Source organism: Aythya marila (assembly GCF_965140915.1).
Source record: "Aythya marila genome assembly, chromosome: 4".
Taxonomy (NCBI): Eukaryota; Metazoa; Chordata; class Aves; order Anseriformes; family Anatidae; genus Aythya; species Aythya marila.
The window spans coordinates 6,955,471-6,973,735 of NC_139045.1; the positions used below are offsets into that span (position 1 = coordinate 6,955,471).

General features: G+C 38.0%; 1 protein-coding gene across 1 annotated transcript in view; it reads right to left on the reverse strand.

Moving 5' to 3' along the window:
* BANK1 (B cell scaffold protein with ankyrin repeats 1) overlaps positions 1-18,265 on the reverse strand; it is a 132,881-nt gene that overhangs the window by 74,045 nt on the left and 40,571 nt on the right. The window contains exons 6-8 of the mRNA XM_082760385.1: positions 17,253-17,395; positions 10,819-10,939; positions 99-295 (exon numbers count right to left, since the gene is read on the reverse strand). Coding sequence (XP_082616511.1) covers positions 99-295; positions 10,819-10,939; positions 17,253-17,395 — 461 coding nt within the window. The remainder of the gene's footprint in view (positions 1-98; positions 296-10,818; positions 10,940-17,252; positions 17,396-18,265) is intronic.

Here is an 18,265-nt window from a genome sequence, read left to right on the forward strand (position 1 = left end):
GCAGTAGGCTTCACAAGAGGAGACAGTATGTTACTGAGTAGTAAAAACATCACGGTGCCCTGCTTATTGATGGCATATGAAAAAGCATATGAACTTACTGACAATTCTTTGATTAATTTTCTTAGTTCCTTGTGTCCGTGCTTCTCAGCAAGACTTGCCGGATCATCTCCGTGTGTGTTGGCTATCCTACAAGCCCATGTGGCCTCTGGGCACTTGAGTAGAAGAGCTGCAAGGTTCTTTAATCCAAATCTGGCTGCACAGTGAAGGAGAGTGGGAAATTCTTCCAAATGGCTATCTGTATAAAAAAAAACAAAGTTTCCATAAAGAACAGTCCCGCTCTTATGAAGTATCTGCCACATTTTTTTTTATTTTAATAAAAGTCTTTTGAATATTAGCACTACTGAATCACAGTTATCAAGCTACCAGTGCAGAACTGTCCCTGAAAGAACAATTTCTCCAAGCAAAAGTTTTACAAATCACATATATATTTCAATAATGGACCTTTTAGCATAACTAAGAAATCTCTCACTTTTTCTTTTTTTAAGAGGGATTTTAAAGCACTTTAGTTCCATTGAGAAATGTTTCCTTCCAGAAAGAAAATTCTACAGCCAAGACATGCTTTTACATAGGTGTGTATTATATAATGCTTTAGAAATGTTTTTAATCTGAGAAATTTGAAATTGATACGTTTATGATGCTATACTTTCATACTACATTTCTGAAAATTTACATGACTGCCAAAGACTTGCAAAAATTTGCTTATCACCTTAATGAAAAATCAGTGTTAAAAGCCAGATGCATCTGATAAAGGTTTCTACGATTTCTCTGAAATAGCACAATATTTATTTGGATCACAGGTTGTACTTTTCACCTTGGAGAACTGGGACAAAGCTAAACAAAGGTAAGATTATAATTCCAGCACTTAGACCTGTATCATACCTGCAAGTTACACATAGAAAAATGAGAAACCAAGTATAAATAGCATTTCCCTCTGCCTTCCTACTCTGCTTTCTAATCACCTGTGGTTTGTTGTGTTGTGATTTGCCTACACATCAGCACACAGTGTCTCTTTTCCAAGTATGCATCCAGACTGCCCCAGGGCACCATCAACTTCTTGCACCCTCAGGGTCTTTTTGGCAGCATCTTTAATACTCACTGTGTGAAGTGCCTCCTCTGCTCTGTTTTATACCTGGCTCCTGCTCAGTTCAGTTGATAAGCCCCCAGTTCATTTTATTCTCCATCTCTATCTGCCCCGTCTGCACTTTTAATGACTTACTCATTCCCAGCATTTAGTTCTTAAACAGCTCCAGTCTACTTGATTGTGCCTATGGAAAATCAGCTCCATCACCCTCACTGCTCTTTTCTGAACCTTTTCCAGCTTTAATATAACTATTCTGAGATGATGGGAGAAGAATTGCACGTGATGCTCAACTTGTAGGTGAACCATGTAATTTAGGCATTGTCCTAATTATGTCCTCTGTTTTGTTCTCTATTCCTTTTCTAATAATTCCTAATTTCATTTGCTTTTTGATCCGCTGCCTAGCAACAAGTTGGCGTTATCATGGAACTGCGTGGTCTCACTCCGGAGTGCTAACAGCCTGCCTAAAGCCTTTCATTTTGTATGACAACACAGGACTCCTTTTTCCACTTGCAGCACTTTGTTTTTACCTACACTAAATATCATCTGTCATTTTATTGCATAATTACTAAATCCCAGAAGGCCTTTCCCAGGTATTTCCCAATCAGCCCTCTTCTCTGCTACCCTGAATACTTCGTACCAGTAGCTAAGTTTAAGTTCAAACAATTACTGACCTGATGAGGTTTGCAGATTCTTACAAGTCACCTAGTTAGACTCCACGTTACAGATTTAATATCTTATTACAGTTTATTAATTTGTCTGGTGGAGATAACCCATTAACCTGCTTGCAGTTCTCAAGGTCAGGTCCCTACCTAGAGAAATTGGGTTTTGGTGTCATATTTATACCTTTTTAGTACTGCAAAACTGAAAAATTGCATACTGCTGTTAGAAATCCCACTACCTTGTTCTTAAATTCCCTCAGAGCTCTTCATGAATACCAGTTAGCCCTGATCATTCCTAGTCCTGCCCATTTTTGGTACAACTTCATGACTCTTTCAACTTGACAGTCCCTTTTCACGCGTCTCCCAGCCAGGACTACAGCTTGAGAATCTATACAGATCCTTCTAAAACAAACACTGATGCAAATATTTCATTTTATTTCTCTCTATTTTAACTTGCAGTTATTTTTCTTGAGTTCTCCTTTACATCCCGGCTATCAGTTGTCCTACAGATTATGCAGCATATTTTCAGGCCTTCATTTGCTGGAAGAAAGATTTAATAAGAGTTCTGATTCCTTCTGGAAGTCTCTTAGTTGCCACTTCATCTTGTTTTAAACAAACCTTCTGATTTTTACGTACTCCCCGTATTAAAATTTGGCAGAGCAGTGGTGAATTTAGTTACCTTTCCCCCTGCTTCTCTCCTTTTTGCTCCTGCAGAATGTTAACGTGGAAAAGGAATAAAATCCCACCTCATCATTAGATACAAGGATTCAAGGAACTTGCATTCAGTTCTTGCAGCAGGCATAATGAAGTTATGACTGAACAGAAAAATTGTTAGGACAAATTCTTGACTGCTTTTTGGATGAAGAATATTCCATCACTGCTCCATACCAATATTGTTTTGACACAACATATTTTAGATGAAAGCCACATTAACAAACCTAAATTGATTTTTAAATTGAGTGTTGCCTGACTTTTATTTCCATCAGGCAAGCAAGAAACTGTAAATGCACAGCATTTGTGTAAATCAAGTCGCTTATTTTAGGAGTCTTGGCAGACTGAGCTTTTATCAACAAGGGTATGTGTTTGAGCTTATACTAGTTCATATTTGCAGCCTGCTTTACAATACTTTGAGTTCTCCTGCTAAGTTAAAGAATTATAATAAGCAATCTTAAAACTGTAATAGCAGCTAAGGTTCTTCAGTGAAATATTTGCTGCACAACGTCTTCGATCCTGACTGCTCAGCATTTTGACTGAAGTTCCACAGGCTGGACTTGACGCCACTAGAAGAATTAGGAATGTTATCCTAAGGTGCAGCCATTTGACTTCTTACTCTTGTCCCTACTTCACCATCTTCAAGAAAACAAAACAAAACGTGACAACAATCGTTGTCACTGACTTAAGGAGACATCACCCCAGCAGTAAATCAATGTGGAAGTAATTTTAAGACTTGGACAACAACATCCAAGCTAACTGTACTGTTGCATATTACACAGGATTCTCTTAAAAAAAGAAGTCCAAGTGCAAGCTTTTTATCAAAAAACATCCACAAATGTCTGATATCTTAATACTTTTGCTTTTTTTTTTTTTTTTTTTTGGAGATGTCCAGCAATGAAATAGATGTCAATAAGTAATTTTTTAAAAGAGCAAATAACATGAACTCTAACCAATAGTATGCATCTTGTTAGCAGATTCTAAAAGGTCAAATAGAGTCAGCAAAAAAAGCCTTACCAGAGGATAAAAAGCATACTCGAAGGAGAATTTCCACTACATGTTAATGAAACCTGAGAAATCTACTAACAGTTATAATTAATAATTTTATCTTTTCTATCTTTACTGCTTCAAAAACCAGCATAAAAGGAAAATTCTGTTTGCAGAGTAATTCAAACTGCTTCCTTTCAGAGTATGAATTTCTATTTCATGCTTACACCGGGTACAATGGACAAAAAGACCCAAGCCTATAGAGAAGAAGTAATATAAATTGTATTGTGATCACACAATTACTGTAACCTATCTCCTGGTTTCATTCCCAAAATGAACATCCACTGTTACAAAGACATTTCAATGCTATGGTGAAATCAGGGTCTATAACAAATACGGTTTTACTATCTTTAAACAAACAAATAACTGACCCTGGAATTGAATGTCTTTTAGCAGGGCAAAAAGTGATGGAAAAAGGCAATTTTAACAGGAATTGCAGCTCTGGAAAAAAATTGCATTTCTACCACTATCGGTATGCTCCTAATAAAGAGTAAAATTGGCTGCCTGAAATATTTTGCATTGCTAAATATGTAGTTTGTGCTATGACCAGGCTTCTTCAGCTGTGGACTTGATATGGAATTGAACACAGTTCACCTCCGGTAACATAACTACATGAATTCTTGTGCAAGAAATCTGAACTACACAAGCCTCATACAGTAGGGTGGCTGTGTGAGTGTTTTCTAGATAAAATGCACATTAGCAGAGCAGGAGCATGGCTTCTGGGGCATGCTGCTATACAGATGCACTAAAAGCAGAAAGCTGTCTGCACCTAGAGGTGGGTGAGGACCAAAGGTAGGTCTCTGCTTTGGGCTTCCTTTTGGGCACGATGCTATCCCACCTCCAGCCTAGGCTGGGTACTAATGAAGTCGGCATCATATATCCCGTGGGGTGGGGAGGGAGGGAGCCACACAACCAGCAGAAATTTATGGGGAAAGCAGGTATGAGACTGTCTATTTGTCCTGGGCTTTTAGATTCCCTTTAATTTAATTATCACATGGGAGTATCTTCATGTTTGAGATAGCTGTGAATTGTTTGTTTTCTTTAGGTAAGTAGATCAGCTAGGATTAGGACACCTCTGACTTGTTACAAGTTACTGTGAGAGTCATCAGATGATCTTAATGAGCTTCACTAATTTCAAACAGCTTTTAACACACTGCTTTGCAAAGTCTTTTTAGGCAGCCCCTGATATGATTCCTCCCTTGCAAAATGCTTTTACCAACAGTCCCCGCGGCTGCTGTTCCCTTTAGCCACCTCTGCATCACTTCAATGTCCATTTCTGCAGGCAGCTGTGGTACCAGCAGACAATCTTTGCTCTCTATAAGCTAATGGCTTTGCCACCCGCAAAGCAAAGGCGACATTTTTAGACCTGATCTCTCAGAAAATCCTTCCCTAAGCCCATATTTACCTCAGAAGTATAGTAAGGTTAATGACCTCCGAAGAAATGAGTGAAAGCTCCTGGTCTTTCCTTTTGCCCTCATTCTGAAGAGGCACAAGTGGCCATTTAAATGCCTCCCGAGTCGCTTCCTAAAGGTGAAGTGATCTTTTTCTTACCAACTCTAGCAAAAGTCAATGACAACTGTGGGTACCATTGTCAAAACAACCAATTATGAATACCCCACTGCGAGATCTATTTTTTATATTATAATTGCTCACTTAAGAGCTTGCTAAACTTTGAACTGGCAGTTAAGACAAATTAGAAGTTTTACTGTAGATATATTTCTACCACACAGTGTTTAGCTCCTTTACCTGAAGCTTTGTGTTATACACAGTAGCAAGATGCTGCAACCTTGTGAAAGGACACATGACTTCAGAAGGAAAGCATTCAGGAACTTGCACCCTCATTACATTTGGGAAAATTACTGGAACTTTTATCAGCTGGGAAATTTGAACAACTGATGTATTTCAGCTAAATACATAGACAACTGAAGAAAAGGAGTAGTTAATGGGATAAGTAGAAGGGCACAGCTTGTAACCAGTCTTTTGATGAAGAACATTAGCAGAGAAAAGCTGCTGTAGTTTTGCAACTGCCCTGAGAAGTAGAGAGCTGTTCATAAGCAGGAAGGAAACAGTACAGAGCCCATGATCAAGTGGCTTATTTTTAAGCGCATGAAGGCAACTTCTTCAACTTTCCACCAACTTTGAAACCATTGCTTGCTCTTAAAAGCTTTAGCTGACATCCACAAGGTGAAGAGGGGGTTGCTGTTTTGTCCTGTCAAAATCCCTTCTCCACTCTTCTCTGCAGGGCATTCTGCGACACCTCAACTACAGAACAGAGCACAAAATCTGTTATTGCTGCATTGTAGCACTGCCTCAGCCTGCGGGAATTTTCATAAAATTGCAGCAAGCAAACAGAACACCTACAGTTATATTTCTGCAGGTTTTTTTAAGGCATCCTGCTTTTATTTCTGAAATTACTGATATAGGACATTGCTTCTTTTAGCAATTTAAACAGGCATTTAGGAAGATTTCTACAGTGTCAGTATCAATTAAACAAAAAAGCGCTTATAGCTCCTCTCGTTTCCCCTCTCCCAGTCTGTCTTTCCTCCTGTTGTTTTACTAGCAGCTGGGAACCCAACCCCATTCTTTTGGGACTGATGTTTCTGCTTGAAAGAAAGAATTAGAGAAATCAGGATACAATTTGTTATGTTGCTAGCACTGTTAGGTGACAAAAAAAACCACAGTATTTTCTACAAAATAAGTAATTCAGGATTTTTCATAAGCCTCAATATATGGGTTTAATCAGAACAATGGTAACAGATGACTTAAAAAAAAAAAAAAAAAAAGGAAAATTCACCAGTAGAGGAAAAAGACACACAGGTTTTCCTCAGTTAAGTTGTCTTCTCTGACCTCAGGAATCAACACATCAGGAACCCCCAAACTGAGAATTCAAGAATAGATTCAGAGCTTCACCAGCTCAAGAAGAGCTTTGACCAGTTACTATGTTTTGTCTGGAGTCTTTTACCGGACTACAGAGGAATAATATACATACAAGGTACTCTGTAGGCATATTCAGGACAGTACCTCCAGCTTCCACAAGAGTTGGAGGACAAGGTCCCTCATTGTTCTCAACATCACCACAAAAAATCCCACATGCCTTGGCTCTGTCTTTCAATTAATGCTGTGCTGTTAAACACTGTGCTGTTCCAGCGGCTCCGTCAGAGGACTACAGAATAATCTCTTCGAATATCACTCATTCCTAAAACATTCTTCTCCTTGATAAGCTGAAAAAGTCTTTATCTTAATTCTTCTATACTGCTAGGAAGCAATATCCATGCACAATCCTAAATGTGTTTTGACAATGTTCTTCTGAACATTGTACAATCCATCGTTTTAGCTTTAGATGATTTTCAGCTGAACAAAACATACACAACAAAAATAAATAAATTAAAACAAGAAAGAGACAGTTCAAGTCTGAAATGTGCACTTCATTTCTGACAAGTTTTTACACGTACAGCAGTTCCAACAATATTCTGCTGGTAGAGACTCCTGCTTTTCTTTTTGGATACTACAGTAACTATTACAATAGGATGCTTCATCAAAAGCAACCAACTGAAACCCATCTTATCCGTGGGTTATCACTGGAGATCCTGGTCTGTTAAAAACAAGCAAACAAAAACCACACACACACCAAAACCACCACATACAGCATGATTTCCCTCTTCCAATATTTCAAAAATCAATTTCATTTTAATAATACTGACAAGCTTAAAAGCAGGTCAAACAACAACTAAAGATAGCGTCGTCGTTGCCTCCATGTAGGCTGAGCTGCAATTTTCTTCCTGCCAGTAACCCAGCAAGTCAGCTTCCACACAGGAAGAACATTACATACAAGTTGAAGTGCTTGCAGGACTGCAGCCCCAGGCTTTCATATTACCAGGGTCTCCATTAGGCATGATGTGTTGCTCAAACAATTCTCTTTACTTTGATGGCACGAAATTCAAGTTTCTAGAATATGAATTTGTGATCCACGACGTCATCTGAAAAACCTCCCTTACCAGAAATCATTATATCCCATGATACACCTATCTTAAGGAGGTGGAGTTGTTCTGTTAGGTATTATGGTCACACAGCAATTTCATCATGACACCTTGCTTTTTGATTAGTATTTCAAAAAAGATGGGAATACTAAAAATGTTCTAGTGGAGTTTATCCCGAGGAAATAACAATGGATGATTTTATCCTAAGCATGTCTTACTTACAGGCATGCTTGCATGTTACTATAAAGGCAGGTAATCATCCACATTAGTGAGACATATTACATTGACATAACACATGTTTAAAAGTACATATGTTAGTGTGTTAAAAATACATAACATACACTGACAAATCATGCTAAACAAGGAACTACACACAGGTGCTCCAACTGAAGTTAAGTCTCCAGCTTAATTTGAATAAATGGAAGCTGAAAGACAAGTAAGCAGCTTCAGAATTTGCAAGAAAAAAAAAATCTATAAATATAATAATGTATACACATGATAGGAAATATGCAGTAAGAGCTACAGTAACATGATGTACATACTTTGGTTCTCATCACCGGGACAGATGAAGCTGTATGTTCTGTGGAGAGCTTTTGTACAAAATAAAAATTTGTATCATTGTAAGGCAATCTGAACCTATGCATTGAAGAATGAATTCTAGAGTGAATTCTAAAAGATTTGTAGTTGAGAGGATTATTCAGGCGTATTTGTAATAGAGGTCCTGAAAGTAAAATAGTGAAGGAGTCGATCTTTTGCACCCTTACTGTCCGTCTTTACCTTGCCAGCCTGGACACCAAGCTCTCAAAAGTCTGTTGATTTCATGCTCTAAACTATCAGTAATACAGCCAAGAATCCCCCAAAGAAACATGCACTTCTCCTATTGGATTTCATATTTAGCTTTGTAGTCCTAAATTTTTTATTCACACAGCTGTACACTTTGTGAGAAGTCAAACCAAGCAATTCTTCAGTTATCCAATAAAACTAATCACGTTACCTTCATTAGTTGTTCACTGAGTTCATACCGAGAACTCTCAAGTACAGCGATTTATCAGCTGTATCACAGTGTGCTATCTCTGAAGTTAAAATAAAGCATCAAAGGAAAACCAGAGTGGAAAAGGCTTCTCTTTTTCATGCCTCGTGGGGCAAGTTTGGCCTGCTGTAGTCACACCAAAAACTGGAGAGATGAAACGGCCTCCTAAGGATATGGCTAAAAAAAATGCATGTTTGTTACAGTGTTTAGGTTGAAAGAAATGTGTCTGTACTTTGAAAGCATCTGGCTTCCAAGCAGCGCATCTTTGGGTAAAGGCATTATTATTAAGCTAGAGGTCTCACATTATTGTTAAGCTAGAGGAAAGTCAGATTAAGTACGGTCCATCAGATGACAGATTCACACAAAGCTGTCACAAGCTTTTGGAGGAAAATTACATAGTTCATAAAGCTTTATGAACTAAGTGTTTGATACCAAATCTAATCAGCAGCTCTACTTATTAAGTTCAACAGGCTTTGAAGCCTTCAGAAGCAAAGTCTGGAAGTTGGCAAGAAACCTCCAAGAATCACTTACAGGCAGTCACTGAGATGTTAAGTATTGGTGTTTGTATTCTGATGTGTCAGCGTGCCTCTATTCAGTCCAGTATGTCTCAACGCAAAGCATCTCTCCCCTGAAAACTGACAACTGGAGTTCTGGCCTGTTTTGACCACTAGGGGAAAAAGCTGAAAATACAGCAATTATGAAATTAGGACCAATTCCTCTGCCCGTTCAGAGAGATAGGAGTAATTTATCTCAGTGCTAAAGAGCTTCTTGTCAATAGCTTCAATTCCTCCACAGAAGTATTTAATTAGTTTTCATTCTTTGACTTTTTCTCTCTGAAAAAATAAACATAAAAAATGGTACTTGGAAAAAAATGCTATAAAAACAGCAGAAAAAGGAGATGCTAGTCCTCTACTAGACGTGAACATGTCTAATGCCTGCTTGGCGTGCTCTCACAGGGAATCAAAGACATGCGTTTAAACAGCTTTCAGGCAGAAGGGGGGATCAGAGCCCTTGGCCTCCTACACTGAGTATTTCCAGCTCTGCAACCACAACCTCCTTTTATCAAGGATCTAAGCATCCAGCTCCGTGCTTTGTTACACCACACATCAAAACAGTTAATTTTAGGAAGGTCCCTACCTGGCTCAAGCTCACAAGCAGTCAGCTTGCTCTTGAATTGCACAGGCCTTTTGGCAAGGGATTACAGGTTGGTAAGCATTATTCCCGATATTCAAAGATGTGCCTAGCTCACCTTTTAGAATGCACGAGAAATCATATTTATCTGCTACAGGGGGATGAATTTCATCATAAAAGAAACCTTAGTCAAAATGAAAGGAAGCACGATAGTGGTCACAGTAGAGATTACCCTGAAAATTTGTTCTACTTGGTTATGAGAATTGTTACATTACACTTGAACACGGTGAGTTTATTTTCTCTCAAAACCACAGTCCGGTTACACAAAACCCGAGTCAGCCAACAACTTGAACACCTCTTTCTTAACTATTTCAGAAGGGAAACATACAGTTTCTTGGTAAAGCTGAGGTCCAACACACATCTGGAATAACATCATAATGATGTTTTCAAAACACAAACTAAATAATTAAACTTGATTTACTGCAATACAATTGGAACCCTTAATTAATGAGTGGCTAATTCAAACGACCTTCCACTAAATGGTGGCTTCTGTTGGTATGCTACTGGATTGCACATACAGTGCCCCTACTTCATAGCCAAATCCTATTTTAACTCACTATAATTGTACTGTTAAATATATATATACACACACACGAAGAAAGTAATGAAAACCATTACGCAGAGTTACTAAAATGAATGTAGATGCTTTGTTTTGTTATTTCAAACTTGGAGAGCACAAGGTTTGAGAGTATTGCAAAAAGATCAATTAGTAAAAATATATGCAAATATACACAGATAATGTACAGGCATCGTGTATGTCTCTTACTGTGTTTTCTCCAAGACTATAAATCTACTGAGCTGAGAAGTTGTTCATTCGTATTTAATTCAAAGCTGATTAAAAACATTCAGATTGACAACTCTAAATACACAGCACTGACTCAAGAAGTAATGTTTTACAGATTTTTTTTTCCTCCAGTTTTTTGTTTGTTGGTTATGCTGTCCTTATCATGGATTCCTGCATTTCACCAGTGGTCTTAAATATTTAAAGATTGTCATATTAACATTTATAAGTAATGACCAAAGCAGCAGCAACAAAATGAATGCATACAAGAAGGGACTCACTAGCTTGTTGATGGTGCTCTTCTTCACTCTGGGATATGTTGAATTCAGAAGTAATTATTTTGCTTTCCAATAGCAAAGTCAGAACACTGTCCAGCTTCTCCACAGAAGAAAATCTGAAAGCCTGTTCAAAAGACAAATAAATAAAGTCAGCACATGTGTTGCATATGTATTTTTAACTTTATCCTCAGGTTGCTAGTGAATCAAATTATTCAGGCAGCATTATTACAAACTCAGCAAGACCAGCATAGCTTCTGAAAGTTACAGAAGAGGTATTATGATATACAAGGACCAGGATAACACAATACAACTGAAGAAAAAAAAAACAGAAATTATAATTTACAATGTTCATCTGTGACTAAAAGTTTCTGAAGGCCAGGTAAGGACAGGAAGATTTGTATTTATGTATTCTTGATTTAGATACGACTATGTTGTCTAATAATCAGGAGCTGTTCTAACAGATGCCAGGTACCAAAAAAATCCAAGGTCTCATTACAGCAGTAATTCAGGATGAGTTTAAAGAACACAGTAGCACTGTTACTGGAAAGCTTTACATTAAGATCATGCACTTTGCTAGGTAGGAAACAGCACCAATTCCATCAGCTGTTGGCCTGGCACTGCTGCCAGATTAAGAAACTGATAGCAAGCAACCAGTCAGATGAGCTTCCTACCGAGTACTTCGTCTTTAGACAAGGGAAATCCTCATTGACTTCTATGAGATCATTTTTTGATTGCCTAATTCTTCCGGGACAAAAGGCCAAGACTCATTCCTAATGACTCTCAAGGTAGCCATAATTAAATACTTTTTTCCTTGGTGTGATGAGAGGTATGACTACAGGGGTTTGAATGGGTAAGGATGTTTTACTCTACGCACTATAAAGATAATCTGATAGTCTGTGTTGCTCTGGGAACCAAAAGAAACTCAGCAAGAGCAGAACACTCTGGTTTACAAACAACCATATAGCAGAAATTCCCCTACACAGAGAGTAAATGTATAGGCTGGCTGCTAAATGAACTAGATCTGAACTAATATTTTAAATTTCCGCTAAAGTGGTGAGGACATCTCATACACCCTTTGCTTCCTATCTAGCCCTCACTGTTCAAAATAAAAATGAACAACAAAAATTAAAAACAAAGAAAGAAAACAAACATAGCAACACCTGTCTTTTACTTTTTGTTGAGAAATACCTGTGGAACAGTTTCACAGAGACCCATTCAGACTGTCTTGTAATACAAAAGCCAAATAGATACCCCACAGGCTCCTTTCAGCAAGCGCTCAAGGTAATCTGGCCTTCCAAGGTTCTCCGGAAAAAACAAGAGCAGAGGCAGGAACCTTTTCTTCCCCTTCTCATTTAGGCAGAAATCTCGGGGAGGAGTACCTTGGGAACGTATAGCTCTTACTTTGCACTTAAACAACCAAAGTGACCTGAGACAAAGCAGTATTTCTCAGTCTGAGATGGAGCAAGTTCTTGAAATGCAGAGGGCACCCAATTTCGTGAACTTGCAGCGAAATTGTCAAGGTCGCAAACTGCTGCACGCTTAACCACATCAAGCTGGTCAGTTTTTACAAGAGGTAAAACAAAAGGTCAGTTTTTACAAGACAGGCCAATTTCTGTCTCAGTGTCTGACCTCCCAAAGGGAGCAAATTGAATTAGAGTTAGATTTGTCATGCTATAACAGGCCTGCCTTCCCACGACCAGCCCATCCATTTCTAGGAATTTGAAGGCAGGCACAACGTGCTTCTGATACAGTCATCACAGTGAGATTTGCTTCAAGTTTTCTGCCTCATTTTTTCCCCCTCTTTCTAAGTGGATCTGAAACCTGAAGGCTCAAGAACATGGTTTCACAAGCCATCCTGTAAATGAAACCTTACTGACTAGCTTTGCTCTACTACTCTACAACAAAGGCATGCTAAGAAAATCTAGTTTAACTATTAAAAAAATACCCATGTTAATGTGTTTCAGCTCATACACAGGAAAGCCTGTTCCACTAGTTATGTGAAGATATTAGCCGAAATAAGAATGACACAGAACCAGCAATGGGATCAGTTTGCACTCTTCAGCTAGCAGGGAAGAGCTCCGTACCAACACAAAGGTGATCTCCTCCAGGAAGGAATTCACTTTAGAGACTTTTACTTGACTTTACTGCCCCTTTCTGTTGCAGAATGCTCTCAGACGAAGCACACTGCATTTACGTATTCTGCTATACCCTATCCAGCTCCCTATAGGCCTGGGGGAACTTCCTGAGAACCCCCCCCCCCACCACCACACACCTCAAATTCATGCTGAAAAGCCAGCAGGAATAGGACAGTATTTAAAGTTAGGCGCTCTGCAAGGAAACGCTGAACCAGTGAGAAGTTTGTGAGAGCCCACGTTTTAGAGAAAAAAAAAAAAGATTTAAAGCCTGACAGAAAAGAAGTAAAAGCATGACTTCCTGCCTGTTTCCCCGTAGGCAAGTTCTTCTTTCCAGAAACCATTCAGAATTAAGCCACTAAGTTTCCAGGCAATACTTTTCCATCCATCATGCTCTCCCCTTCAATCTTAGTCCTTCTGCAAGAGTTACCAACTACCCCAGAGCTCATCCCCAGAAGCAAGCCCTTGTTCCCTACCTCCTCCCCGCCTCCTTTTCAGAGCAGCAGGACACAGAGGTGAGCACCAGAGAAGCCCCGAGTGCCGGCTGTCCATCACACCCGGGCATCACAACAATAACACGCATAAAAAGGAAAAGCCCAAGCACACATTTTGCTACTTTTGTGAACGAGGTGACCTACATTCTTTCATAGCTGCTAACAAAGCCCTGAAAATGTGTGCCGCTGAAGCAGCACGCAGACACTCAATTAACATACTTCTCACTGGCTTTAGCAGTACTAACAAGGTTACATTTACATAAAGATGAACTACTTCAGGAGTTTTTATCTATCAGATGCTCCTTTATATGCACTGCCATAGCTAGATCACTTCTGCCACACAGTATGGGCTAGGGTTAAAAAAAAATAATAAAATAAATCACGTCGGCATTTCTTACAACTTTAGCCACTGGTGGAATATGGAGAGATTTCATATTTAGGGGAAAGGAAGGAAACTTTTCAAAATGAGAGTTGCTGATGTGGCTTAGAAGATTGAAATATTAAAACCAGTTTCAAAGGAAGTATCTTAGGGGATCAGGTGAAGGCGCATACCTAATATCTCCCCATAAGGCATATAGCTATTTCTCGCAAGCTCTCACAGAAGAGGCTGCAGTTTATTTTCATTCTTCTTTTTTTCAATATACTCTGTAACTGAAATCCTGTTTGATGACTCTGATATAAAAAAAAAAAAAAGACTCAAAAATCCTCAGAATCACATTATCCAACCCAAGTTTGTCACAAAAACTTTTTGACTCTCTCTGGATACTCTAAGTCACTCAAACTAACAGGAAGCTATCGATTTCAGTAATAAGGATATGACCCTACTTTCCATTTTTCTGCAATCCTAAGAAATGTGTACCAAGAAACCCCAACACTGAAAAATTGAATCAATAGTTGCATTTGGTAGAAAGTCTGAGAGAAAAATCAATACGGCATGTAAATCCAGGGGAATGTTGAAATGAAAAGCTGATGAAAAGTGAAAAATAAATAAATAAATAAATGAATGAAAAAGTTTACTTGTGCATTATAAAAACTTTAAAATCAGTCAGGTTAGTACTTAGAAGAGTTCCTTTAATGCAGAACTGTATGAAAGTGAAAGAACAAGCAATGAATGGCCTTTACCCCATGTTCAGCCCTATATGGTCTGACAGCAAGTTTGTTCAGAATTATAATACAGTTGTTATAACCCCAACTCTTCCTACTTTAATATAAATTTTCAGATTGTATTCCTTCAAAACTTTTGGAAAGAAACTCAATTAGTTTCTCCTCTATTTATTTTCTTACACTGTAAATACTTGCTTGGTTTCTTACTATGTCTTGCTAATGTTGCTAAATGCTTTTAGAAATGCAGACAAATACAGAGCAGAAAATGATCACAAGATGCAGCAAAGAATTTCATCCAAAACCATGATTTGTGAAAATCTTAGAATACATTTAATCTAAACTATGGCTAGTGTTAATCTTTAATTCCTCTCTAAAAATAAAAAGAGGAAGTTATAGGTGCAGGAGTCCCTTACATTGCTGGCCTCCCATTAATGCCTATGAATTGACCTGACCATCAGTGAAAGGAATGGACAGCTGTAAGCCTATTTATTTGTTGGGTTTGGTTCATCTGTTTGGGTTTGCTAGGGGCCAAAGTAGAGAAGGGGACAATAGTCTTCGTGTGGATATCATCTCCAAGTCACCACAAAGGCCATGAACACAATATACAATATAATGAAAGCATTTTACCAAAGCATTGTATCTTTGGTATGCATTACTGTAGCAATTTCCTTTCATCAGAGAATTTTAATAAGGATTGCAAGCATTTGTGAAAATCTTGAACTTTTCTTTGAACCACAGAATGATATTGCTTTGATCAATAATTGCTGTAAGCTTTTCTATTTTACTTTAATTTTGTTTTCCATTGTGTTTGATTGTTACTTTGCATAGATAAACCACTGTTGCCCCAGGATACTTTTGCAAATAAGCTGATAGTCTCAAAGGTTTTAATTATCCTGGTTAAATAAAAGTTACTACTACTCCTGCTACTTGATGGGAATTCTAATTAGTACCAAGGCTGTTCTGTTTTTCTTCGTGTGAACACATTTAAGATTAAGTTAAATCATGTTCTGTAAATTGTAGTTTTACAATATATCTTACTGCCATTAAATCAGGTTCACATGAAAGCTTGAAGTATTTTAAAAGTTTGTGGAAATGGCTCAGCTCCCCAGCCAGTTAACATACCTCACTCCGTGGCCCAGTGGGTACCATTAAAAAATGCAATGACAAATCTTCCAACACATGCACACTTACAAAAGAGTTACCATCAGCATACTTTCTTACACAGCAGTCATCGTATTGTGCGGATTGTGCAGCTTGCTTGATTATGAACATTTTCTCATGACTGATTTTCCAGTTGCCAACACAATAACATTAAGTTCACGGCACTGAGTGCCTGCTCAGTTAAAAGCTTGCTTATTACCCAGATGAGTAAAGGCAAGCAAACTGTTAAACACAGCTGATAGCCAAAACACTACAGCTGTATTTCCTGGTGCTACTGCTCTGCACAGAAATATTTTTGCATTTGTATATAATTTGAATTGCATCTGTCTTACTAAATATTAAGCATGCTGGTTAAATGAGGGGTCAGACTCCTGAATAACACAAAGAGATCTCCATTAGAAATAGCAGGTGTGTTGTAGGTATCTAGGTTACGACATTAGTTATATTTTTTAATCATAATACATTTCCTATGCATAACATTTTAAATAAAACCTGTTAGAAACTTACTTCCAAGTCCTTCTAACGATGGATATTACAGAGATTTTAAGAATGCACTTGTATTTAAAGTTACACTATTTTTTCTTGTGCAATGGCTTGTTTGCTTAGAACAAAAGTGAAATGTATTTGGAAACAATCTGCCCCCGTCCTGAACTGAATACAAATAACACAATACATCATTTTTTATTAATCCTTTTTTTTTATGTTTATAATGCCTTAGGTGGTAGATAAGGTAGATTTGTCACAGGAAAATGAGACTGTCTGTGCTGGAAACAGAGACTATTATTTTTGTTCTGGCTTTGCAATTACAATATAGACATCATGACAAGTCTACTCTGGCTACCCACCATTCAACAAATGATACTTGAGGTTCTGTCCCTTCTTAATAAATGTTTTCTTTTCTTATTATTTTGTATGTGCCATCGGCAAAGGACGTTGCAGAGTACTGCAGTCTGCTGTGCTGATTTGAAATCCAGCTCAAAATCTGAATTCTTCTAAATATATGCAAAGAATCTGCATGGCAACCAGCAAACCACATGAATGATAATTCAGCAGCTGTAAATGGACTCTGCTTGAATAGCAACCTGCCTTTTTCTGTACCAGCTATGCCAGAAAAAAATCCCATTTACTGGTGAATGAATAATAATCGTCCAAATACAATGTGACTTAACATGACTTGTTTCTATTGGCTTTAGAACATACTCAAAGGAAGGCTTTTCAAGGGAGACAGACATCACTACTATTTGTTATTATTTTCATCCTCTGTAATGTAGGATGTTGTTCATTGGGCATATACAGCACCAAGGATGTTTATATCACTCTAAATGAAAACCAAAAAAGGAGAGAAAATCTGTTTTCACTTGCCTGACTTGCTCACAACGAGGTATCTCAAAGACGGGCCTCTTTAATCCTGAGACTATTATTAAGCCATTATTCATTACTACGCAATCAAAACAAAGTCTTTACAGCATGGCGTATGTTTTCTTAGCTCATATTGGCACTTACATTTTATTTTTTTTTCATTAACTTAATGCAGAAGTCAACTTACCTGACAAGCAAAAGCTATTGGGTCAGCCACTTTCTGAAACACGCGCTCAATCTCTTCTAGTGCAGTATAATACTCGATCTGTGCTGTGGTCTTAATGACTCCTCCACAGTAGACATTTATATACACAGGGCCAGCAGGAAAATCTTATAAAACACAAATCAGAACAGTAGCTGAAAATATTTTGCAATCCCAGACCAGACATCTCAGGGAATGAGTAAAAGAGCAGAGGAAAATACCACAGAAAATGCATAAGATGTGATGAATTGATTGGATTTGCATTTCACAGATGATTTAGTGTAGGCAGTTCTGTATGCAGGTCTTTCAATCTAACATTAAAAAGCTGACAAAAGAAAATACATATCTGTAAATCCGTATGAAACAAAGCTACTGTGTTGCTTCATGTTAGAAAGGAGGTGAAAACTGTATACTTCCAATTTCCAACTTCCCTTTGATGGACTGATGACCTATAATCAGCTCCCTTATGTCTACAAATTAAGGAAAAGTTCATTTATTACAAATTGCTATTCATCTTTTGAAACATTTTCTTAATTGCAGGCAAGGTTCTCAAAATTGGACTTGAACTAGACTGCAGAAATTGCAGTATAATTACCTCCATTCCAGTTGTTTACCTAGTAAAAGCAAAGGAAAGAGGCATTTGTACAGCCTGTTACTTAAGTATGAGTTGCTCTGTGTATGCAGCATGAGCCCTCTCTATGAGCTCATTTTATAATTCATTAGTATTCATGGTGCCAGGCATCCTGCTGTACCATACCAGCACTAGCACAGTTTTCTTACAATTCCAACTCTGCCCACTACAGAACGATAAAAACGGGCAGCCCTGCAAATGGAGAAGAGTAATGGGGCCAAAGAAACTAAATGAATAGAACATTAACTTAAATGGAAAGCTGCCCAAACCTTTCTTTCCCCCGTTTTTCTTATAATGTTAGATCAGCTAGATCCTTATTATAAAAAAGGTATTCCCAAACTTCAACTTCTTCAGGTTTTGTAACAAG